This window comes from Schistocerca cancellata, chromosome 3, assembly GCF_023864275.1.
Source record: "Schistocerca cancellata isolate TAMUIC-IGC-003103 chromosome 3, iqSchCanc2.1, whole genome shotgun sequence".
In the NCBI taxonomy this organism is placed as follows: domain Eukaryota; kingdom Metazoa; phylum Arthropoda; class Insecta; order Orthoptera; family Acrididae; genus Schistocerca; species Schistocerca cancellata.
In genome coordinates this window covers 579938597-579964387 of record NC_064628.1, presented here as the reverse complement: position 1 = coordinate 579964387, position 25791 = coordinate 579938597, and the positions used below count along the sequence as shown (strand labels likewise).

At 40.3% G+C, this 25791-nt stretch overlaps 1 protein-coding gene across 1 annotated transcript in view; it reads right to left on the bottom strand.

Moving 5' to 3' along the window:
• LOC126175440 (neurotactin) overlaps positions 1 to 25791 on the bottom strand; it is a 264898-nt gene that overhangs the window by 19971 nt on the left and 219136 nt on the right. The window contains exons 4-7 of the mRNA XM_049922242.1: positions 15802 to 15906; positions 10298 to 10394; positions 7077 to 7215; positions 4923 to 5430 (exon numbers count right to left, since the gene is read on the bottom strand). Coding sequence (XP_049778199.1) covers positions 4923 to 5430; positions 7077 to 7215; positions 10298 to 10394; positions 15802 to 15906 — 849 coding nt within the window. The remainder of the gene's footprint in view (positions 1 to 4922; positions 5431 to 7076; positions 7216 to 10297; positions 10395 to 15801; positions 15907 to 25791) is intronic.

Below are 25791 nucleotides of genomic sequence, written 5' to 3'. Positions count from 1 at the left end.
TCACAGTTCTTGAAGAATACACAGATACACATGGAGTAGACACTGTCACAGTTTTTACGCATGGCCTAATTGTACAACACTTGTTCCACAGTTAATTTGAGGCATTGTTGGTGTAATAACCAGCACAGGTTTCTTGTCTGAAACTTGACCATGGACTGACTGTCTCATTACCAAAAATCAAGCCCTTATATGTCATCACAATAATAGACGCTGAAACTACACGTCATTTAAAGTTAAATTTACAGAAATTATAATTAAAACTTAACTCAGTAAATTAACTGAATACATCAAAAAATTGCATCTTTTTAACCGTTTCTTCTACTACAAGGTTTAGGCTGAATTATTTGTTTAAATCATGAAATTAAGAAATATACTTATGTAAACAATACTTTTGATAAAACTGTTAATTACCTTGGAATTAATTCAGGGCTGGATTTGCTAACATGTTTTTGAATAGAGCTAAATAGATGCTTTAACATTGCTAGTGCTTCATCTTCTAAAGGTTTACAATTATTACAGAATTTATACTTGTTTATATGTCAACAATAGAATTTGAGTTGTGAAACAATCACTGATCTCACCCTATAACAAATGATACCAACTGGGAATAGTCAAAATAAATTAGAAAATCACTTACATATATAAAACTAAGCACAAAATTAGATTTGGTGTTAAATCCTTTAGAACTGAGGACCAACCTTTCTCTTTTATGAAAATACAGATTATATTCACGTGTGCTAATGATAAACATTTAAAAGTAACAAAACGAGTTTAAGGAGGCAGATGGGAGAACAAGGGGGGAATTAAAATTATCCCTGCTTACTTTGTCACAATAGTTAGCTCCCTTCCTGTGCTGAGTTGTAGGCTACCATCTTTATTGAGGATGAGTCCTGAAATTCTGACTTGATCTGCCACTTTTATTGTGCTAGTTCGCAAACCATTCACCCTCATAGTGAGAGACATACTACTGAATGCAACTCAGTGCCCTTTTTCTAAAATGTATTCTAGTATGGCTGTCTTAGCAGAATAGTATAGCATAAAAACTCCTGTATCCTAGCCACCTTTGCTGTGAAGTGGACATCATTCGCCCAATATAATAGATATCATGTTCATGAGGTATCTTATTCATGCTGGGAATTCTGAGCCCCATATCACCCTCCACAGGCTTCAGAGGCTGTTGTATTTTTGCTGGGCACATGAGGACTGATTTCTTGTATCTCTTCATGTGTCAGCTTATATTCCTCATCTTTGAAACATAGTCTGTTCTGTTCTTTTAGTAGTGTTCTGGTTGCACAGCTCACTATAAATGTGTTAGAAATCTTGCGTAGTTGTAGCACAGGAGTGTAGTATTCTGAAGATTCTAGAGTAGACTCAGATAACAAAGATCTGTCACTATAACTGACCCCCCTACAAAGTCATACTGTTGCAGTATCAAATATTTGAACATGACATTTTTCATATTGTAATGGTAGCTGCTGGTATAACACTGAAGTTGCAAATTAATTATTTCATTTGTTCAATGTAGGTGATACCTTAGTTCATTAATTCACTGAAAGGGACATATTCTTGATGCTACCATTATTTTATTGCCATTTTTACCACTGTATTATAGTCGCTCATGTCAGTCTGCTAATGACAGTCCACAACACCAATGTTTTGCTACAACATTTCCTCCATGTACATTAATTAGAAAATCATTAGCATGGATTAGATGTCCAATTACTTCAGTTTGTTGTTACTTCTGTTTTAACCAGTGCCATGTATCCATTCATTTCTTTAATATTAGTAACAGTGAACCTCATTCTCCATTCAGGATGTATTTGTCATTTTCCTCTGGATTCTTTGCCTGTATGATGTCCATTAGAATAATTGAGATAAAATGTTTTTTTGTAATTTTTGCTTACTTCTCAATCAAGTTTGTTATTTTTTGTTTGCTCATTACACACATTCTTTGAATATGTTTTATATTACTGTGGTCATTCTCCAAATAAAACCTCACTACTTACATCTGTATTTTCTGTTCTGGTGTTCATTCTCATATATCTGTAGAATTTCCATTTTCAAAATCTGATACAATCATAATATCATTAACAAATCTAATCCAAATAATTGCCTTATATTTATTTTTCTCCATTTCATGCAAGTTTTTATTTATATTGCTTTTGTTCTGCATATGTTGAAAACAAGTAGAAAGAGCCATCTTGTCTAACTCTTTCTCTTATTTTAGGCTGTTTCTTAATGTCAGTGGTATTTACTTTTGTGCTTTGGTTTTTCATAAATATGGACTCAGTCTTTCATAGTCCCTGCCTATTCTAAGTTTATTCACTTGACAAAATACGTCTTTAAAACGAGTTTTTCTATAGACCAATGGAAAATGAACACGTTTCTCTGTTCATCTGCATTGTTTATTCTTGAATCATTTGTAGTGATTTAAGAACAAAATTTCTAGATACCTTAAGTCATTTGCTATTCCTAGATATGAAATGGTTTCTCAAGAGATTTTTTCAGTCTTGTCTCTTATCATTACCATCAAAGATTAGGCTACACAACTGGGTCTTGAAAGCACCTTGTCCTCAAATACTCCTCACTGTGATAATATCTGAGTTTGTGATTTATCACTCATTCATTGACAAATCATGTTATGTCAATCCCATCATGAAGGAGAGTCCTCAGATTTGTGGAATGCATCAAGTTATACATTAACAGGCAGACACAAAAAGTCCTTGTTACTTCTGTAGAGTATGTTAACAACAAATTATGAGCAACACTAATGTACTCAAACTGATAAACATTATATAACATGCATGTTCAGACAAAAATAGGTACTTTGAAAAAAGCCCCTGCTCTTCCTTCTATAGTGCTTGACTGGTATTACCATCCAATACATCAGAAAAACCATTTTAACTTTATACAAACCACCACTAGCTGTCTATGTACAGGTAAAATCAGGATCTATCTGATAATAATATAGAGATAGGCAGAATTTACATTCAGATGAATTCTAGAAGGGATGGTAATGAGGTATTCTTTTACTTTATGTTTAAATATCTGGGGACTTTCAATGTCCTGTCTGATGTCCATTGGTGACCTGTTAAGAGTTTTGCCCCCTAACTCCATTCTGAACCCTAGAGAGGGGTGCATAGCCAATACAGAAAGTATTTCTGCTTCTAGTATTGTGGTTGTTGACCTCATATTAAATTCACTCTTGTTATTAAGCATAAATGCCATTAGAGAATATATGTATTGGCATGCAGGTGTAAGAAGCCATAGATCCCTAAAGAGGTTTCTGCAGATGTTCTGTTATCAACTATAAACAATATTCTTATTGAATACTTTCGTAAAATAACTACATTTTCACTTTAGCTGCAATTCTCCAGAAGATTATGCTGTAGGGCAGAACTGAGTAGAAGTATGCTAGCAATCTTGACTGTAAATCAACACAGAGATTTCTGAGCTCAGAGCAGGCAAACTGAGTTTTTTGGCTAATTTTAAATATGTTGGTGCCACGTCAGTCTATTATCCAACAGGGAGACATAGGAACTTCACATATCAAGACTCAACCATTGTATGCGCATTGATATCTATTTCTGTTATCTCTAGTTTTATTTGTTTGGAACCACATAACATGAATTTTTGGAAGATTGAGGGTTAAGCTGTTGGCTGTGAACCAGTTGTAAGCCTCTTCCATATTTTTCTTGCTGCGCCTGGTATGCAAGTGTTTTGACCTTTTATCCACATAGTTGTGTAACCAGCAAACATGACAGTTTTTGAAAAGTCCTACCATGTCCCTGGTAAATCATTTATATAGACCAGAAACAGTAGTAATCCCAGCATTGAACATCATTCCAGCACACCATACTTAATGTTTCCTCACTCTGAATTTAATCTTATTCCTGTTGTACCATCTACACACACACACACACACACACACACACACACACACACACACACACACATACACACACACTAGAATAGCATTTGTGAGGTCATGGGGTCACACATTGCATTCTCAGTAGAAAAAACTATACAGAAGCCAAAGTGAGCTGTTGTTAAAAGTTTACTCTCAAAAACATGGATCAGTATTCTGTTGTAAGCAACTTTCACAAAAACTTTTAAAAATGCAGGAAAGAGTGAGAATAGTCTACAACTAGAGATCAGTTGCTTGTCTCCACTTTTCCATATTGGTGTTATTACAATGAACTACAATCTGTCAGGAAATATTCATTGTCTCATTGACTGATTAAAAAGTTGACTGAGCATTTGATAAGCAGTCTTGCTGCACAGTTTTCAAATGGCTCAACAAACATGAAACATAAGAAACTGAAGCTATTAGCAGACTTGATCTAGTACTTTATCATGATCAACTGTGTAACACTTTGTTTCTTTATCTTTGATCAAGTCATAAAGGAGAAGCTGAAAACCTTTCAAAGCTAATTCTTAATTTTGAAGCTGACAGTTCTGTGCCTTTTTTCTGAAAACCAGATGTAATCAGTTGTATGCTGAAAACAGTCTTATGAAGAACTGAGTTTTTCATCATGGGTAGTACATTAAAAGATTTTTTTTAGTATGTGTGTAAAATGCACAAAACTGGTTTGATAAAGTTTGAAAAATACTTCTTGTGTTTTAATAGATACTAAATAATGCTAGGAAGTGACAGCTGTTATATTTAATGTTGATAAGCAGTGATTTGCGGTTTTGGATGGAGAATTTAATTTTTGAACCTTAGAAATGTTAGCCAGTGGACTAAAATTTGTGTTGAATTAAGACAGTGTGGAAGAAACTTTGTATTCTGATATAAAACAACGAACATTGTTGGTAGGTCCAGTGTAGATGTGACAACAGCAGTTAATGTATTTTAAAACATTATCTTATCATGAGCTAATACAGAGAAAGAAAAAGTTCTTGAAATCTTCTGCACTCACCTTTGGATCACCACCAAAATTGTGAATGTTATGCTGGATCCATGTCAATGCAGCTATTAGATCTGAGAGAGCATAATTTCCTGAGGTATGACGACGTGATGAAGTAGACAATGGATGGGCAGCTAACAGACCAATTGGGCCCAGACGAAATCCTGGGCGAACAAATACCACTTCACGGGTACGTGATAGCTCAGGTGATGGTGTACGCAGAGCACTAGGAGAAGGACCAAGCATTGTATCTGCTCCTACAAGTACTATAACAGGCAGCTGACCATCATATGTTACACGAGGAGTCACAAGATCTAAATGAAGGCAATCTTCCGAACCAAACCAGGTTCCATTGGGAAGGCGTTGGAGACAAGGGGGTGCTTCCTTCACTGCACGCAAAGTACCATTCCAGCAGTCTGCCAGATGCTGCAATAATTGAGCTGGCTGCCATCGACGGTCACCAACAGGCTGACGTGCATATGGAATACCACGAAAAACGTGCGCTCCTTCTTCCACAAGCCTGTAAGCAGAGACAAAATGTACATGGTGTTTTGACTTTATACTTGGAATGTTCAATTCAATAACATGTTATATAAAGTTATTCAGTCATTAACAGAATATATTTACACAAAAAAGTATAAGAAATAAATTGCTAGCTCACAAAAAAATCTTCATAGTTTCATTTAATGCCAGTATCACAATTCTTTAAAAAATCCTTCTCCTATGTGTAAAACAGCTTCAAATATCTGATTACAAATGAGTCTATGTGTTAAAACATTTGACATTACCCATGAAAGTGAGGAAAAAAGTTTAGAAAAGGTTTGAAACTGTGCTTAAGTTTGTTGGAAGTCACTAAGAGCTCACACTATGAAACTCTGAATGAATACAGTCTGTGTTAACTTGTACTCCCCTTTAAGCGAAAGCAAGTTTTTCATGCATCTCAATATTTACGTTGTCATATCTCTTGAACTACTTGTCATACTATGACATAATTTTGCAGATACTTTAAGCAATATATATATATAGATACTATCTGCAAAGTGTGTTGTGAATAGAGTTAATAGTAAGGAACTAATAAATTAAAAAACATTATGCCTGTTTACTGCATGCCATTTTAAGTAGAAGCTAGTTTCTTGTGCATCTAAGTGTCTTTGCTGTCATTTATCTGAAACTGTGTGTCATACAATCATATAATTTTCCAGGTACATTCAATGGTATATGTGGCTTCTGTCTGCAAAATGTGTTGCAAATAGAGTCAGTAGTAAAGAAATAATATCATATATAAAAAATCATGTCTGAAGCTGAAATGGTACTGCATGAACAGCAAAAATGTATTAAATGATAAACTCCCTTTCATCATTTTGCTGGAGGTGTCAGCAAGACAGTGTTTCATAAAGGTTTGAAATTATGAATAAAGTTTGGCAGAAGTCGTTGAGTGGTCTCAATGAAGTCCAGTGTTTGCACAGCATCAGTTACGTTGCCTCAAGACAAACACACAGTTTCTAACTGTAATACTCACCTTACTGTGTTAGAAATTTAATATAACATTATACCTCTTAATGGATGGGTTATAACAACATTTTAAATTCTTAAATTTGGTCAAAATGATGTGTAATATTGAAAATCACAAGTTTGTTGTGCCTGGAAGGCATTAGGTAGGCGACCAGTAACTGGTACTGTGTTTCAGGTTCTGGGATGGTCATTTAGTAATATAGTCTACTACAAAAATATTCATGTGGTAGGAATTTAATCAACCAGACATTCAAACTGCTTGGAGATATGTAACAGAAGAATTGAGAAAATGAATCTCTGAAACTTACACAACACAAAAAAATTAATTTCATCTTTATAATGCACAGGGGTATTCAATTCTACCAGAGGTAATAGGGAGGAAGTCTGCACTGGATCATTTTTCTTCAAGTGCAAGGGCATGCATTTTGGTTATTTCAATGTGGACATTTTTTGGGCATGTACAATTGTACATATAAGCTATAACTTGGGATGATGAGAAGTACAAAATCTACCATTCCATCACGAAGACTTAAAATGATAGCTGGTAAGTATCAAATTATGTACTTGCAGCAAGAAACAGGAGAATTTATATTAATGAAATCATATGTTATTAAAGTACATAAAAATATTTAAGATGTGTATAGAGGTACTTACCCATGAACAGGTCCACAACCCGTAACTGCCTGCACATAAATTCCATCTATAAGATGAGAAACAGGTGGTGCTCGCCTTGGCCCAGACGCAGCAATCACAACTATTATTATCAGCAGTATGACAAACAGTGCAACTCCACCTAAATATAAAATATCTCTCATAAGAACTTGTGAGAAAATTGCAGGCTTTCATAGACACATACCAGATTTATGATAAATTTCTTTTTATACTTTTTGAGGCATGTTATTTAATTACTGTATTATTTTCATTTTAGCATTACAGTTTCTACAACCTAAACAACTTAAGTTAAGAAAACACGAGCACTAATGATATAGAAACAACTATAAGGTAGCATAATAAATATAAAGACCATCCAGGAAACTATTTTATGAAGCTCTGTTCTTGGGGGACAAAATTTCATAGATGGCATTTCGGTGGCAAAATTACCAAGTTCTGCTTCACAGTATAATAATTTCTTCATCTTCTTCTTCAAAATGTTCAACAGCTAACTTTAGTGTGATAGTTACTGCTCAAATACTGATGAAAATCACCACCAAATAATTTCATATTCATTCAGCATTTGCTGTACTGGTTCGTTGATCTCTACTACATCAACTTCCAAGTTGGTACTCACGAAGTTATAATCTTTCCAGCTGACAGAAAATATTATACCTGTATTACTGCCCCTTTTCATGATGAGTATTACATGGGAAGAATTACTCTTTCAGTTTTATAGTGCAGATCATTATGTAAGATATATATGGGATAACTACTATATCTTTGCGGAAGCTATTAGAAAGTTGATCAGAATCCCACTAATTGCATAATAATGACCCTTTTGAGTTTGTTCTTTTGCATCAATACAACAATCTCTGAAGCTCGTTTCCAAATTAAATGGCTAGGAAGTACATATTGTCACTTATGGCTAGTTACTGTCTGAAAACAGCAAGGTGTAAGTTCACTGTTGGTATTACTCTAAACTTATTACTGTCCAAACAATAATGTGCCAAGGGAACAATGCCATACATTGGTATATTCTTCAAAGTGTCACATCATATGTGACATAGATGGCATCTGCAATGCTTTGGTTTGTATGCTTCATTAGGGTGTTTTATATATAGGATGTTGAATTTTTGTGTATACTATTGTGGATGCTTGTTTTTGTGTTGGTTTCATGGTAGCTTTGTACATGTGTTGTTTTTCTATACAATAGCATGTAAAAATTGTTTGGATATATTGTCGTTATCCTAGTTCCCCTTCCTCTGGAACAGATATGGAGAGAAAGGGACATCTTGGCTTTCACATTTCAATCAACACTATTTCTCTGGTGGGTCTATGTAGTGGCAAAAAAAAGTTGGCTTTTTGAAAATGACACAGGCACATCAGAGAATAGACAAGCATCATCAGCTGTATCTCCTTAAGGAGACCTGCTTGTGCACAGGTAGCATTTTCATCCCGTAATTTCAGAGTGCATTACTTTCCATTTATAAATTTTAGGACATTGAAGTTTTATGCCAAAACTGATTGACATTATGTTAAGTAGTAGTATAAATTATATTTGATTGTCTATAATCATTTAATTACTACATCATTTTGTTTACATGGTGAATTTTCAAGATATGTTTCGTTTTCAGTACCATTAAGCGGGACATCCTATGTTTAATATCACTCAAACTGTGTCAAGCCTCTCACAACATTCACAGGAATTACTATTAATAATTAAGTGTGATATTCTCCAATATATATAGGGCAGAGAAAAACTGTGTCACGAAATTTTATCCCTGGATAGCTGATGCCAGGAAGAACCAAAATTACTAATGTTGTGTAGGTCGACAACGCACAATTTTTAAACTACGGAAACTTGGCGCCACATGCTCCGATTGGCTGTGGGATTGCCCTTTTTCTGGATGCTCTGGATAATGCATGACCATGAATGCTTTGCCTGCTGGAGATCACGATGTATCCAAGGTTGCCTGCATGCTCGGTGGTAGTGCGCCAGCCTTCCGCTCTGGGGGCAAATCCGCCAGGGTCCCAACACATCCATTGCAGTTTCATGATAGGATGTACCAGGAACAAACCCATCAACAGCTGCTAGTTTGCATACAGAAAGACTGTTACAAATTGTCTCGGTCCTGAAAAAGGTCTTTTTTGTAGCTAGGACATTGTTTACTAAAAGCAGGTGCTCGAACTGGTGACCTTCTGATGCGACACAAGCTGAGTAACATCGAACAGTGTTTTACTGAACTCTTTCAAAGATTCCTGGCATTGCCCTGATGTGAACTGACAAACACAGCACTGCCTGTCAGCCGAGTAACAGCAATAGGGCAATCTCATGGCCAATCAGAGCGCATGGTGCCAAGTTTCCACAATTTAAAAATGGTGCATTGTCGATCTACACAACATTACCAATTTTGGTTCCCACAGGCATCAGCTATCAAGGATATAGATAAATAAATACACAGTAAACTACTGCTTAATTTAATTCCATTCAGTGTTGGCATAAAACAGCAACATCCTAAGTGTTACAGATCAAAAGTAATGCACTCTGAAAGTATGGGGTGAAAATGCTACCTCTTCAAGAGCAGGTCCCCTTAACATTCTAGTACAGTTAACATTAATGTGTCCATGTAGTAATCAAGTAACTGTTGCATGCTCTCACTCACAAGTATAAGATGTATGAAATGTTGGCCTTTAATTGAACTAATAGTTCTGTCCACAACTACAGCTATGTACAGGTTTGTGTGGCATTGATGGCACAGTTGCCAGTGTCAACAAAAGTAACTGTTGTTCTTTTCACTCTACCAAAGGCAATCCTTCAGTCAATTAAATAATCATATGTTTTCTATATAATGCAACTGCACTTACTGCAAAAGAGAGCAATGCACTCTAGACCATATTTTGTGTTAGCTCAAAAAATGCATTATTATTGGGAGACCACATGCTTCTTATTATGTATGACTACAGTATGTTCAATTATGAATATATGTCAACTTTCATGAAAACAGTATTACCAGCATTTGAAAACTTATTCAAATAGTCTGGTAGTAGCTGCAGTCTCTCCATTGTAGTCTGAAAATTGCTTTCCTTAAATATTTGAGAGACTGTAAAAGGAAGAGAGGGGAAGCAGATAAATGGAAGCATGAAATAAATACTATGCTTAATTATTAGAAAGCTCCATTATTTTTGTTCCAACAGTTCCATTTTGCAGCCACTATACGTACCAATTATGAGACGAAACTTTGAAAGGTGACGTAGTCTTTGTCTCCAGTCTTGTTTACTCGCTTCATCTGCACCAGACTTCTCTGGATCAGGCTTCTCCTTAAGAATAAGAGAAAGAGTTGTTAGCAGTCATTGTCATAGGAGAATATAATATGGTATTGTCAAAACATTAAACCAATTCTGTGTTCTGCAGTGGATGTTTGAATTGAAAAGAAAAAAAATCATTGAATTTGTTAACTATGAGGATTGACAATACATATGAGAATATTACCCTTCCAACATCTGAAATTGCAAAAGTGGATGATATTTCTATTGAATCTGTTCTTAAATCAACTTACACCACAGTATAGGTAGGCCAGGAACCTGTTTTGATATGAAGTCTCTAATATCAATTAGTGAACTTTCAGGTGCTCCCTTTCTGTCCCATTTATGTATACTTTCACACAACTGATGATATTTTGCTGCAAGATGCTTTGTGACATGAGTACTTGGTCTCAGTCTAATTGCTTGTGATGATGTACAAGTATAGAAAAGGTAATAGCTAATGTGACATTGCTAGTTCACAAGAAATCGTGAAACTGAGTGAATTGTTCCTGTAGAATAAACAATGTAAAGGTCTTCTTTATACACATACTGGTAGCAAATGACTGCAAGTATGCATGGAATTAGTGACATTCATAATTGTGTGATAATAGCGCAGCCCTTGGGGAGGACAATTACGGGTGAGTGCAGCATGGCAAATTATTACTATAGTACAGCACTAGCTTCAGCCTGGTCATAGCATGACTCACTTCATATTAATTATGTGAAAAGTTATAATTTTTAAAATGAATTAAAAATTTACTGCACTATTCGACATGTCAAAATTTTTATCTTTTACAATATGGTACCTCATACTGAATTTTAAATGATCTCCTTGGGAAAAAAAAAGAATCACCTCACCCTTGGTGTAAAGTAATTTACCTTTCTTCACTGCTTGCAAAACCCTCAAACCCCTGTAGGCTTAATGTAGTAACTAACCATTGGGTTATTTCAGAATTACAGTTACCTAATACCAAATTTGTTACCACTACCACTCAATTAATTCAATTACTCTAAGATTAGAGAAAGAGAAGGGAAAAAAGAACGTAAGAGGTTGCTGTTTCATTGACACTGAGGTCATTTAAGGTGGAACATTCGCCCAACTGAAGGAGGACAGGGGGGAGAAAATTGGTGGTATTCGTTTTGAACGAACTATCCATCCATTAGCCTCAAGTATTTAATGGAGACTATTGGAAACCCAATTTATGATGGCTGTGTTGGATTTAAACTATGCATTGCCTGAAGACAATCCATAGACTGTATCTGTATCCATAGACTGTTCTGTATCAGCCCACCCAGTGCAAAACCAGACAGCAAGTCAAAGCACCCATCCACAATGTGATAAAAATAACGGTTGCACATCAGTACAGAATGAAACAGGGCATGTAAAAAACGCTTGTCAGAATTAGATTTCAACCTAGTGAGCTAGTGTTTCATTTAGAATTTAATCACACCTTCACTATGCAAAATCATACTGACAAGCCAAAACGTTATAAACAACTGCTTAATAACTTGTTGGTCCATCATTCGAACGCAGTACATCACCAATTCTGCATATCATGGATGCAAAAGTTTGTTGGTAGTTTTGTGTCACACTGGATGTCACGTAATTTCTCTAAACAGTGGACCACTGATTTGTGTGCACGGTAATAGCGACTCATATGGGTTTCTTTGGATTCACACCAAGCGAATTTCATGGCCAAGACATCAACGTGAATACACTATCGTTCTCCTCAAACCGCTGTAGCACTGTTCTGGCTTTGAGAAACGGACAATTATCCTGCTAGAAGATGATGTCGCTGGCGGGGAAGACAACAAGCATGGAGTGCATGTGGCCTACAACTGTCTGTGTATCGTCAGTTACTACCAAAGGTTCCATGTGAGCGCAGCAGAATGTCTCCCACCAACCTCGTCCATGGTGCGGTGCACGTTTCGAACCGCTCTTCCTGTGGATGACGGCGTTTGTGGAGATGATCGTCGACCTGGTGTATCAAAAACGTTATTTATCTGATGAGGCAACACGTTTCCATTAATCCATGGTCCAACGACGATCCCGTGGCTAGTGCAATCATAACTGACGATATCATTAGGTCAACATAGGTGTCGTCTGCTGCAGAGCCCCATGTTCAACAATGTACGATGAACGCATGACCAGCATTGTGCTCTGTTGGTACAGACACCACCTAACATGCTTTACAGGACAAGCAAGCCTCTTCTGTGTAGAGTTGTGGACGTCCAACCACTTATCGCTCAGTGGTAGTTTCACAGTCGTTCTACTACTTTCCATAGATGCTCACTACAGTAGCACTTGAACATTCGACCAGCTACGCCGTTTTCAAGATAGTCACTCACAGGATGGGGTAATAATAATATCATCTTCGTCAAAGTTACTTATGTCAATAGATTTCCTCATTTGCGGCCCGTGACGTCGCTGGAATGATTCCCCATTTGTCTATGATCCACTTTCCATACCGTGTCTCGTTCCCGCATCGCCAACGGGCGACGTCCAACCTCGCGATGGGAAGTGGTCATATTGTTTTGGCTTAGCAGTGTACTTCTCACAGTGTTTTCCATTTCGCCCAATTCGTCAAGAATATTTCCACTCGACGAAATTCCGGTTGGATAACGTATTAGAAATGTTCAAATTCCTTAGAGAAATAATGCACTGAATGTATAACTGTTGATTCAATCCATTTTCGTGATATGAATTACTGCATGCATGTACTTACGTACTTTGATATTGCCAGAAATGATTCGGCTACATTCTCTCTCACAAAGTGGTAGCAGAATTGTGTATCTGGAAATGTCTGCTCCAGCTATTAAGTTCTGTGCCTGTGTTTCCTTCAAGGCAGGCTCTAGGGACTTAGCCGTCCCGTGCGAAAATTTCAAGCGCCGCTCTCCTCTTGCTTTTTCAGGCATATTCGATCTTTACACAAAGCCATTCATCAATTATGTCTTATTTTCACTTATCACACTCATATTAGGTTGGTGCATAAATTTGTAGCGTTTTTGTTTTGCATGTTGGTGTTCCGGTTGCTATGGGTTTATTTCTAGATTGCCATTTTTCATTTTTAGTTCACTGTTGCTATTTTAGTTTACATACTGTCATTTTGTCATTTGGAGATATGAGTGGAGCAGTGGATACCAGAAAATTGAGTTCCAAGTAGAGAAATCGAAACATTTCCAACACATTCTTCTGTTATAGGTTACGTAATAGAAGGGTGACAGCAGTAGAGGCAGCCATAAACATTGCGCCATGTATGGGGATAATGCCATTGGACAGAGCACGGCAAGAAAATGGTCTGCTCGTTTTAAGGAGAATCATTTTGACACTGGTGACTCTCGACGTCCAGAATGACCTTCGGGGTTTGATGAAGGTTGTCTAAAAGCATTAACCCATAATGATCCATGTAATTGTACTCGAGAACTGGCAAATTTGATGAACAGTCATCATTCCACCACCGTGCGACATTTGCATGAAATGGAAAGGTTCAAAAATCGGGTGTGTGGGTATCGCTTGCTGTAAGACAAAATCACGAAAGTCAACGGGTGGACGCATGTGCATCTCTGATTGCTCGTCATCAATTGGCTCATGAACAACACCGACCATTCCTATTCTGTTTTGTTACTGATGCGGAGGAATGGTGTCTGTATGCTAGCAGAAGGAAAAGAAAGGAATGGCCGACCCTAAGCAAAGCAGCAGCTCCCGATACAAAAAGACCTGCGCACATCCACAAAAGAAAGTCTACGCATGTAGCGTAACAGCGACGGTGTAGTGCATGAGTACAATGAATTGGTTCCCTAAGATGTAACCATCATTGCTAACATTTATTATCAACATCTGAGACGTCTTACAGACACAATACAAAAACAACGACAAGGAAGACAGCGTGAAGTGATGCTATTCCACTATAATACCCGCCCGCATTCTGCTAGACGACAGAAAACGCTACACAGGAGTTGGACTGGGAAGTCATTTCGCACCTACCTTATGCAACTGATCTTGCGCCCTCAGATTTTCATCCTTCCCCCTCCCTATCGAACAACATGCAAGGTGCTTCCTTTTTGGATGAAAATGCGGTACGAACCTGGTTAGACGAGTTCTTCGCCTCAACACCGCTTGATGTCTACAATCGCGGAATCGAAAAGATACGCAAATATTGGTAGACTGTTGTGAATAGTCAAGGATAATATATTATTAATGATTGAAGTATTTCTTTTGTGTATCTGCTGTTTTTATTAAACTTATGGAAGAAAGCTATGAGCTTTTGCAGCAGCCCAATACATCTTTCTGACATGTATACGTCTTTAAAAACTAGAGTCACGTACGGAACACCAGTCAGTGAAACTGGAGTGAAATGTTTACAGTGCATGTTACACTTATTCTTTATTTGTTTGTTTCAAAGTGTTTTTCTGTGTGATTCTGATACAGGTGTTTAAGGTTGCTGTATAGTAACTGTTAAGCTATCATATACTGACATTTATCTTTATTTAAGTTTTTCGCTTCTGTAGGAGCTTTCAAACAGACTTAGGTACATTTTATGTGTTGTGTAAGCGTAGGGTAGAAATTGGGTACGCAGCATTGTCATTAGGAAGCTTAGCTATTTTGAAAGACGAACCTGAGGTGACCAAATCCAGCGCTTCCTTTGTCATCTGTTTCACAATTTCGTACATAATTTCCGATAAGACGCTAGATTTTATGAGTGATTTCTATATCCAACTTATTCTCACACTTCTTCATTTATGTAAAGAGTTACATTGTATTGTTTAATTCAACCTTTTGTAACCATATTATAATTTAAGATTTTGCTGCCCCCAAAAACTTGCCACCCTGTGCGGTGGCACAGTTCACCCCCTCCCTCTTCCCTTTGGAGCCGGCCCTGGATTCCAATAGAGACAGTTCAGTACACCTTGTTAATGCCCAGTTTGTCCGCCCTGACAGCTGAGTGGTGAAGCGAGACGGATTGCCGTCCTACGGGCCCCGGTTCGATTCCCGGCTGGGTCGGGGATTTTCTCCGCTCAGGGACTGGGTGTTGTGTTGTCTTCATCATAATGTCATCCCCATCCGGCGCGCAGGTCGCCCAAAGTGGCGTCGAATGTAATAAGACCTGCACCAAGGCGGCCCGACCTGCCCCGCAAGGGGCCTCCCGAGCAATGACGCCAAACGCTCATTTCCATGCCCAGCTTTATAGCGTCTTAACGTTTTAGCACAAGTTTTTCAGATTTAAGTAAACTTAAGTAAGTTTAATGGGAAACCTCGTGGAGGCTTGATACAGTCAGACAACATGGCCAACACAGCAATTTACTTTTTAATAGAGGAGTTACCTTGTTGTACTTGTGTCAGTGGCTAAACACCAGTTTAATGTTTCCTTCCAGCAGCAGAATTAATTTGTTTTCACTGATCTTGTAATACAGATTTACTTACGTCCATGTCGAGCTTGACACTCTCCATGCCGTCGTCTTGTACAGCAGCGCTGCTGTCATCCAGAGTCTCCATCGACGCAAGCCCGGCAGCGCCAAGTTCATGCTCCTGAAACAAATTGATTCGTCTTATAAAAACAGTTCGTGACAGGCAACGGTACAGAAAAAAGTACATAAAAATGCAGCCATGTACATTCATAACCATACTCATTAGACGACTATGGTTGATTAGTGCCTGCTCGTGGCCATTCCTGTTATCACTATACGAGTACCAAAGAGATCGATGTTAGATTCCTTTCGTTTTTTCAAATGTCAAATAAAATTTTCTTGGAAGTTATTCTCTCAGGCTCAGCGAATGGTCTTATTTCTAGATTGACGTAAAAAATAATAAATTCTGTATCGCACAATACACAATTCAGCAAGGAAGGTTCAAAAAATGAAACATAATTTGCAAATTTTCCGGGTGTTTATAAATAATAGGAACCCGAACAGGAATTTGCATTGTACATATCTCCAAAACAAATGCAGCTAAACAATTCTTGTACAGCTAATTAACGAATTTTTAAATTTTGAGAACATTTCTCGACGATACAATCAGCAGTCTAGTCAAAATACTTTAAAAATGGATTAAAAACAGTCTCAACCGCAATAAAATATTTACTTGAATGGTAACTGGTTGTGCTCAGAATGTGACCATCTTCATACTATTACCCTGATGTGACAAAAGTCGTGGGATACATCCCGATATATTGTGTCGGACCTAGTTTTGCCTGGCATAGCGCAGCAACTCGTGGCACGGACGCTACAGGCCTTCGGAAGTCCCCTGCAGAAATACTGAGTCATGTTGCCTCTCTCTACAGTCGTTCATAGCTACTAAAGTGTTGCCAGTGCAGGATTTTCTGCATGAACTGAGCTCTCGATTATGTCCCATAATTGTTCAGTGGGATTATGTCGGGCGATCTGGGTGGCCAAATCATTTGCTCGAGTTGCCCAGAATGTTCTTAAAACCAATCTCGAACAGTTGTGAGGTAACATGAAGTTCAGGAAGGGCTCCAAATGGTCCCAAAGTAGCTGAGCATAACCATGTAAACACAGACCACACCATTATGGAGCTATCACCAGCTTGCACGGTGCCTTGTTACAATTTGCGTCCAGGTTTTGTAGGGTCTGCAGTACGCTGGAACCCTACCATTAGCTCTTACCAACTGAAATCGGAACTTACCCGACCAGGCCACGGTTTCCCAGTAGTCCAGGACCCAACCGATATGGTCACCAGCCCAGGAGAGGCGCTTCAGTCGATGTCATGAAATTAGCAAAGGCACTCGCGTCGATCGTCTGCTGCCATAGCCCATTAACGTCAAATTTCGCCGCACTGTCCTAACGTATGCCTTCGTCGTATGTCCCACATTAATTTCTGCGGTTATTACACGCAATGTTATTCGTCTGTTAGCACTGAGAGCTCTACGCAAACGCCGCTGCTCTCGGTCGTTAAGTGAAGGCCGTCGGCCACTGCGTTGTCCGTGGTAAGACGTGATGTCTGAAATTCCGTATTCTTGGCACACTCTTGACACTGTCGATTTCTGAATGTTTAATTCCCTAACGATTTCCGAATTCCCATGCGTCTAGCTCCAACTACTATTAAGCTGATTCCTGTGTTATATTGTTATTGCGTTTACGTAAATTTATAGCTTGACGTCGTTTGGGGATTCATAAACATGTAATTTCATGTACTGACTCGTTCCATGACCTTGGAGATTTGCTCCTCAGTTTGGCCCTTGGATCTAGATCTACAAAATAAAAAACAAAAATATATAACTATAATCTATTATTATATTATATTAACTAAATCATAAAAAATATCCATAAGTGTAGGTTTAATTATTAAATTCGAATGTGAAAGGATACATAATATTTTGGGAGAATTTCTGCTTAAGGAGAAACTGAATACGTTGTAAATTATGTCCTTGGAATTACATATAAAAATCGTGTTTGGAAAAGTTAAATCATAATCTGAAGGACGTGTTTCGCCGTAAACATCCTGTAAACAAAATTACAATTAAATCAGTAGGCTGAAGAAGCTGAAAGTGCACAGAAAATGCGGAAATCATTGTCGTGCTCTCTGAGAATTTTAGCAGTATGGCTCTTCACGATGTTTAGCGTTTCTCTTGTAGCATCTATCACTGGAGCTTGATCACCACTTCCGTTACACTTCGGCACTGACTAAACCCCTGTGGAAACGTGCAACTCATCTTTGGATCTTTTTTTTAAGAACTGCTCGAATGAAAGAAAGGTTATTCCTTCGTAAATGAATTAGATTTTCTTAGGATTCTTTCAATGACCCTCCATCCAGTACCTGACTTTTCAACGACTACTTGCATGTCATTCATCCACCTTATTTAGCTCCAATAGAAAGTGTACAGTTATAAATGTTTTCAGTTATAACTCGTCAATGGTGTAAGGCTGTATACAAACAATAACAAATATTTCCCATTGTAACTGGAGAAAACTTGACAGGCCAAAATAGCTAAAGGATGACCGGTTTCGACAGAGCTATGATGTCGTCATCGGATCGATTTGAGTTTTTGCAACATAATGACGGCATGGCTCTGTCGAAATCGGTCATCCAATAAAATGCTTTTTTAGCGATCTACATTCCAGACTGATCACGTCAGGTACATACAGTGTGAATCACCTAAAACTGGCATCACAAATACTGCGGAAATGGAAAGTGTGATTGATGCCCTGTTTTCACAGAACGGATTTCTAATCAGGGGCTCGTATCGTTAGCCAATAAACAGGTTGTAGCAACACATAAAAAGTATATTTTCGACGAAATATACACTTTTTTAAATGGAACAGTATCTATTGACATTAACAAACTAAAAGTAGGGTGAATAAGAATGTCAGTGGTGTTTGTTGCAGGAGTTTAAAAATTGGTTCAAATGGCTCTGAGCACTATGGGACTTAACATCTGAGATCATCAGTCCCCTAGAACTTAGAACTACTTAAACCTAACTACCCTAAGGACATCACACACATCCATGCCCGAGGCAGGATTCGAACCTGCGACCGTAGTGGTTGCGCGGTTCCAGACTGAAGCGCCTAGAACCGCTCGGTCACAAGGGCCGGCATAGGAGTCTAGTGCGAGTCGTTTACGAGGTATCGTACTTTGAAAAGTTCCCACACCGACGCTTGTTTGTGCCATTCAACCTGCGTAGTTGGTAGGTACGATGCTATTACGTTTGCTTACAGTATGCTTTTGTGTTCCTTGAGTGTATTGTACCTTGCAAGTCAGGTAGTGCGTGAGAGTCCGAGAAGTAGGTCGTGAGTGAACGATGGGATCAGTGCAGAAAAAGCTGACATGTTATGGTGTAATGACAATGTAAGAAGAATGCAGTTCGTTCCTGTACGGTGTATGTAGCAATATATCCCAATAAATGTCAACCATCTCGGTAGTTATTTATCAGCCTCTTCAAACAACTGCGTGAAAGGGAAACACATAGCCAACGTAACAGTGGGAAACAACTGGCGATAGAAAAGGGGGAAGTGACAAAAGTGAGCGGGTACCTTTTAATATCGTGTCGCATCTCCTTTTGCCCGGCGTAGTCCAGCAATTCGATGTGGCGTGGTCTCAACAATTCGTTGGAAGTCCCCTGCAGAAATCTCGAACCATGCTGCCTCCAAGCCGCCTGTAATTGCGAAACAGCTGCCGGTGCAGGATTTTGTGCACGAATTGACCTCTCGATTATGTCCCATAAATGTTCGATGGGATTCATGTCGAGCCATCTGGGTGGCCAAATCATTCGCTCGAACTGTCCACAGTGTTCTCGAAACCAATCGCAAACAACTGTGGCCCGGTGACATGGCCTATTGTCATCCATAAAAATTCCGCCGTCGTCTGGGAACATAAAGTCCACGAATAGCTGCAGATGGTCTCCGTGTAGCTGAAAATCATTTCTAGTCAATGAGCGGTTCATTGGACCAGAGAACCCAGCACATTCCACGCAAACTCAGTCCGCATCATTATGAAGCCACCACCAGCTTTCACAGTGCCCTGTTGACAACTTGGTTCCAAGGCTTCATAGGATCAGCGCCTCTTGCGAACCCTACCATCAGCTCTTATCAACTGAAATCGGGACTCAACTGACCAGACCACGGTTTTCCAATCGTCTTGGGTCCAACTGATATGGTTACGAGCCCAGGAAAGGCACTACAGGCGACGTCGTACTGTTAGCAAATGCACTCGTGTTGGTCGTCTGCTGCCACAGCCCACTAACGCCAAATTTCGCCGCACTCTCCTAACGAGTACGTTCGTCGTGCGCTGCGCATTGATTTCTGCAGTTATTTCACGCAGTGTTACTTGTCTGTCAGCATTGACAACTCTACGCAAGCGCCGCTACTCTCGATCGTTAAGTGACGGCCGTCGACTACTGCGCTGTCCGTGGTGAGATGTGATGCCTGAAATTTGTATTCTTGGCATATTCTTGACACTGTGGATTTCTGAATATTTAATTCCCTAACTATCTAGCTCCAACTATTATTCTGCGTTCAAAGTCTGTTAATTTCCGTTGTGTGGCCATGATCACGTCGGAAAATTTTTCTCATGATTCACCTGAGTACAAATGACAGCTCCGCCAAAGCACTGTACTTTCATACCTTGTGTACGCGATACTATCGCCATCTGTATAAGTGCATATTGCTGTACCATGACTTTTGTCAATTCTATGTATATTAGTCCGACTCCGTAGCCGAGGGTCAGTGTAGACGGGTGCCATGCGAAGGACCCTGTTTCGATTCCCATTACTGCTGGGAATTTTTCCTTGTTGGGAAGACAGGAAAGGGATCCACTCAGCCTCGTGATGCCGACTGGCTCTAGGTCCCCTAACCCGGCAGCCTGGGAGGACAACGTGCTAGTCACACGCCTCTTGAAACCGCATCTAGGTGACGTCATTGGTTGATGGATGACATGGCGGTCGATCAGGCCCGATTGGCCCGTCTGTGGCCAGAAAGGTGGAGCTTCCCTTCCTGTTATGTTTTATCTGATTACCTAGATTCTTTTCAGTAGTAACTATCCAGCTAATTTTGCTATCCTGAATTTCACAGTTGTAAGCGTGTAGCGTGTGTCCAATTTATTGACAGTGTACTGAGCGAGGTGGCGCAGTGGTAAGGCACTGGACTCGTATTCCGGAGGATAACGTTTCAAATCCCCAGCATCCACCTTGCTGTACATTTTTCGTGATTTCCCCAAATCTCTTACGTTGGATACCGGATTGGTATCTTTGAAAAGTCGCGATCACTTCCTTCCTTAATCCGAGCTAGTGCATCGTCTGTAATGGCATCTGTGTTGTCGAAACGTTAAACCCTAATATTCATTCTTGTTGTGCATCCCTTGTACAGAATCCCTTCCTTACGACGTCTTCTAGTTCTTATCGTTTGTCTTGAACTCGTGCTACACCAACGAAGAAGTCCCATGATGAGTTCTATAGAACACGATGAATGATTTCATGAATGCCTAAACACTTCATTTCATACATTTTACAAATGATCTGGATTTGCAAATACTCTGTGTTTTTCAAACAATACTACAACTGCGATAAACTGCAGAACTGTTGTGGCAGTTCATATATTTCTGATTGTTAGGGACGCTGAAATAATACACTAGAAAGGTTGCAATAGTCCGCTGTACTGTTTTATCATGTATCCCAAAGATTCTTCTTTTGCGTTGCGTGTTACTGATTTCCAAACACATTACTTTGACGTGTTGCTCTAGGTATTTAAAACACATGACAGGCTCGAAAAGTTACTCATAACACTTTAATACTATTGGTTGTTTTCTTTTGTTTTGTGTACTACCTTGCATTTACTAACTTTTAATGGCAGTTGCCTTCAGTACGCAAATGGCGTAATAACCTATGGCATTCTGCGTTTCCTTATAGTTGTCCAGCGACGATGTTTTTCCGTAGCAACACTTTTAGTTGTGTAGGCATGACGTTCGTGCTTTGTCGACGACTGAACAAAGGTGCTGCACTGTTTCCTCCTGCCAGAATAAATGATTTGCCAGCATATTGACAAGACATGATCAATCATCTGATAAAAGCGGAAAGCAATTGTGGCACGTAGATCGACTTACAGGCCCCACAGACGAGCGACGAATCGAAGCGATCCGTCGCCAGGTCTCGCGATCTACCCGTAAATCGCACGTGTGTGACGAATCGCGGCGATCGATCGCTGATTCCTCGTAATTCTCAAACATTCTGTTGAATCGTTTGCGTCCAATGTCTCCTGTGTGGAAATATGACTGCATTGCTGCGATTTGTCTGTCTAGTGTCAAACATGATTGTGGGGTTTTGATCGTTTCGGTATACTCAGATGGAGTAACGACTTTCCTTAATAAGCAATAGTTATTTAGAGAGTACGAACATTCTGAAAAAAAATGAGTTGGAGGCGACGTTGTCACATACAGAGTGGCTGTAATTAAACTTTCGCTACTTGAGCCGATGTCAGTAGTGTTGGCATCATGACTTGGCAGTAGTCGCCGGTGCAGGTACGGCGACATTGGTTTGAAACACAAGCATCAATGTTCATTACAGTTGCAGTCAACATGGGTCTGGATGAAGTGATCAGGCCACTACTCGTAATGCTGTTCTATCGAAACAACAGCAATAGTGCTGCTGCTCTTCGGAGTACCAAGCGTTACAGAACAACGGAGAGGTCCTCTTACCACTCCGGGGTTGAAGAACACGATTCGGAAGTTCGAAATTAACTGGCTATTTGGGAAGTGCCCCTGGGAGAGGCCGACGGCCGATTGCGCCATAAATCGTTGAAGAAGCTACTGTTGGCATGGCTGAGAAAGCTGGCCGCAATGTGCGATTTTCAAGCAGTGCACGAGCTGCCACGACAGCTGAACATTCCATGGTTCATCGTTATTTCGGGCAAAAGCAGAGCAATCTTTGGTGCTGTTCCAGGCTGTCGTGGATGCAGATGGTCATGTCATTGAGCAACGGCTGTACCTGGAATGTAGACATGGTACCCAATTAACAAATGTTAACACCTCATGCGGAAATTAAAGTGTGTTTCTTTCAATTGTTTATTCGTTTTTCCTCTTCTGCATGTCCTCACAAATGGTTCCACAAAGTTTCACTGTCCTGCAGTCACTCGTTTCTCATGAAGGCTCTCCGTAATAGCGAAAGTTTAATTACAACCACGCTGTTTATCAAGAAGTAATACAAGCCTAAAAACACTTATACTCGTAGATTTTGCAGTGAACAGCATTCTGAAGTTGCTGCTGTAGAAATAAAAACTTATTAGTAGTTCACAATAGTAGCTTGCCAAACGTATACCCACTGAACACGAGTGGCTTATGTTTGGTCAGAGTTCCCCAAAAAACACTTTCGATGTTCTGTCGTCTCGCATGTGAAACGCTTCTAGAGAGATTCCCCAGGAATATGCCTGCCGTATACAGCCAGTTTACTTTATCTTAGAAGTACCCTTATTGGAGTGGTATTGAACACAAACATTAATGCGGTTTAACGATAATAATGACACGAGAAAAATAAAATCGAATTAAATAGTTCAGCGCAGCTCTATTTGGAGAGAAAGGAAATAAAACACGTCACAAAAAAGAATATTCACTGGGTCCAATCGCTTTCTGTAACCCTATTGAGGATGTTCGCAACAAATATAAACTTTTTACAATGGTGTCCTAGTAGCTAAGATACACTTTGACTACCATCGGGCCATATGTATAACACTACAGGTTATCAGAGACATAGAGGGAGTTTGCTGCATGTTACTGCTATGTATCGATGTCTCCTGGTAAAGAGAAGCCTGCTAATGGTTTACACAGCTCTTACAACTACCCTACATGCTGCACCTGTAAGGTGTGCTGTCCTCAAGTTTCGTCGTTAGCTCTCGCCTGCGTACTGTCGCATCGAATAAGTTCGCGCCTGCAGATAGGCAATCCAATCAACAGGTTTGCAAAGCAGGCTGCCGTCGCGCTTTCTCGGACACACCGTGTCAACGAATCCCACGCACGTGCTGACGTCTCCCACATTACAAACAAAGCTGATGTTGTTAACCCGAAATATGAGATACAAACTTGGAGAGATACTGTATCCACTTATGTGTGTCTGTTCTCTGTATCTCTTGTAGTTTTTGCTCAGTCATGTTCTGAAAACATAAACGTACTTACGACTAACCTCGTATGTCCTACACCTCCCCCTCCCTCGCACCCCCCACCCCACCCACCCCTCCCCCTGCTGGAAAATGAAACGACGGGAAATATTCGTTTCATAATGCAACTCCTGACTACGATATTAATTTAAACAATTACATATTAACGCCTTGGGAACACATCTGTTAACCAAAGGGTTAAGATATGTGTAAAGCACCGCCTCAGTTGCTGATAAGAAATGTTTTAATTTACACTAGTGGTTACGTTCCTCGTGCATTCACGTAACACTAGTCTAGAACCTTTCCAAAACACTGGTTCAGCCAGACATTATGACCACCTACCTGCCGGCCGCTGTGGCCGAGCGGTTCTAGGCGCTTCAGTCCGGAACCCCCCGCCTGCTACGGTCGCAGGTTCGAATCCTGCCTCGGGCATGGATGTGTGTGATGTCCTTAGGTTCGTTAGGTTTAAGTAGTTTCTAAGTCTAGGGGACTGATGACCTCAGATGTTAAGTCCCATAGTGCTTAGAGCCATTTGAAGCACCTACCCAATAGCCAGTATGTCCACCTTTGGCACGGATAACAGCGGCGACGCATCGTGTCATGGAAGCAATGAAGCCTTGATAGATCGCTGGAGGGAGGTACACTACATCTGCACGCACAAGTCTCCTAATTCCCGTAAATTCCGAGGAGGGAGGGGCGATGAGTTCTGGCGCCGCATTCCATCACATGCCACGTGTGTTCGATCGGATTCAGATCTGGCGATTTGGGGAGCCAGTACATCAACCGGAGCTCGCCACCGTGTTCCTCGCACCACTCCAACACTCTACTGACCTTGTGACACGGCGCCATTATCTTGTTGAAAAATGCCACTGCCGTCGGGAAAAAATGGCAACCAGTGTACGATACTCCTTGGTGTTCATGGTGCCTTGCCCGAGCTCCACTGGGCCTATGAATGCCAACGTGAATGTTCCCCAGAGCATAATGGATACTACATGCGCCGGCCAGGGTGGCCGAGTGGTTCTAGGCGCTACAGTCTGGAAGCGCGCAACCGCTACGGTCGCAGGTTCGAATCCTGCCTCGGGCATCGGTGTGTGTGATGTCCTTAGGTTGGTTAGGTTTAAGTAGTTCTAAGTTCTAGGGGACTGATGACCTCAGAAGTTAAGTCCCTTAGTGCTTAGAGCCATTTGATACTACATGCACCGTGCGTGTGTCTGCCTAGCAGTTATTCCTCTGCAGTGACACTGCTATCGGCTGGACGGGTTTATACCGATAGCAGGTCGGTGGTCATAATCTTCTGGCTCATCAATGTTCACGAAAATAGCTTCAGTAGCCTGCGGTTTTACGTCAGGCTTCATGACCTGGGAAGGCCATCCCACAGATCTGGTGAAGCGCTCAAACAAATCTTTGTTTACTTCTCCTTTTTTTGTCGTGTAGTGTACCTTACAGTATTAACATCTGGGACAGTACAGTACAGATCGCGCCTGAAATTACAGCAATGAGACGGCGTCGCTTTTGCGCCAGCTCCTGTCTCTGAACTTCCCAGGTGAGCGGCCTGAGTCGGAGAGAGCCAGCGCTTCCCAACAAAGGACAGGGGGCGGGGCAGCCCTCTCAGCCGGCAGTCGGCACGCTGCCTCATCGATCGGCGTCGCGACGCCGGCCGCGGTGCGTGGCGGCTATCGACCTGCCTCCGTCTGCGTCTGCGGGCTCCAGACGCCTCCGCACGCAGACTGCGCGACGCCTTGGCGCCAGCTGCCTAGACAGTCAGAGCTTGCTTCAAGCGTGACCCGGCGAACTGTATTAACAACTTCACTCTTCATGTTGT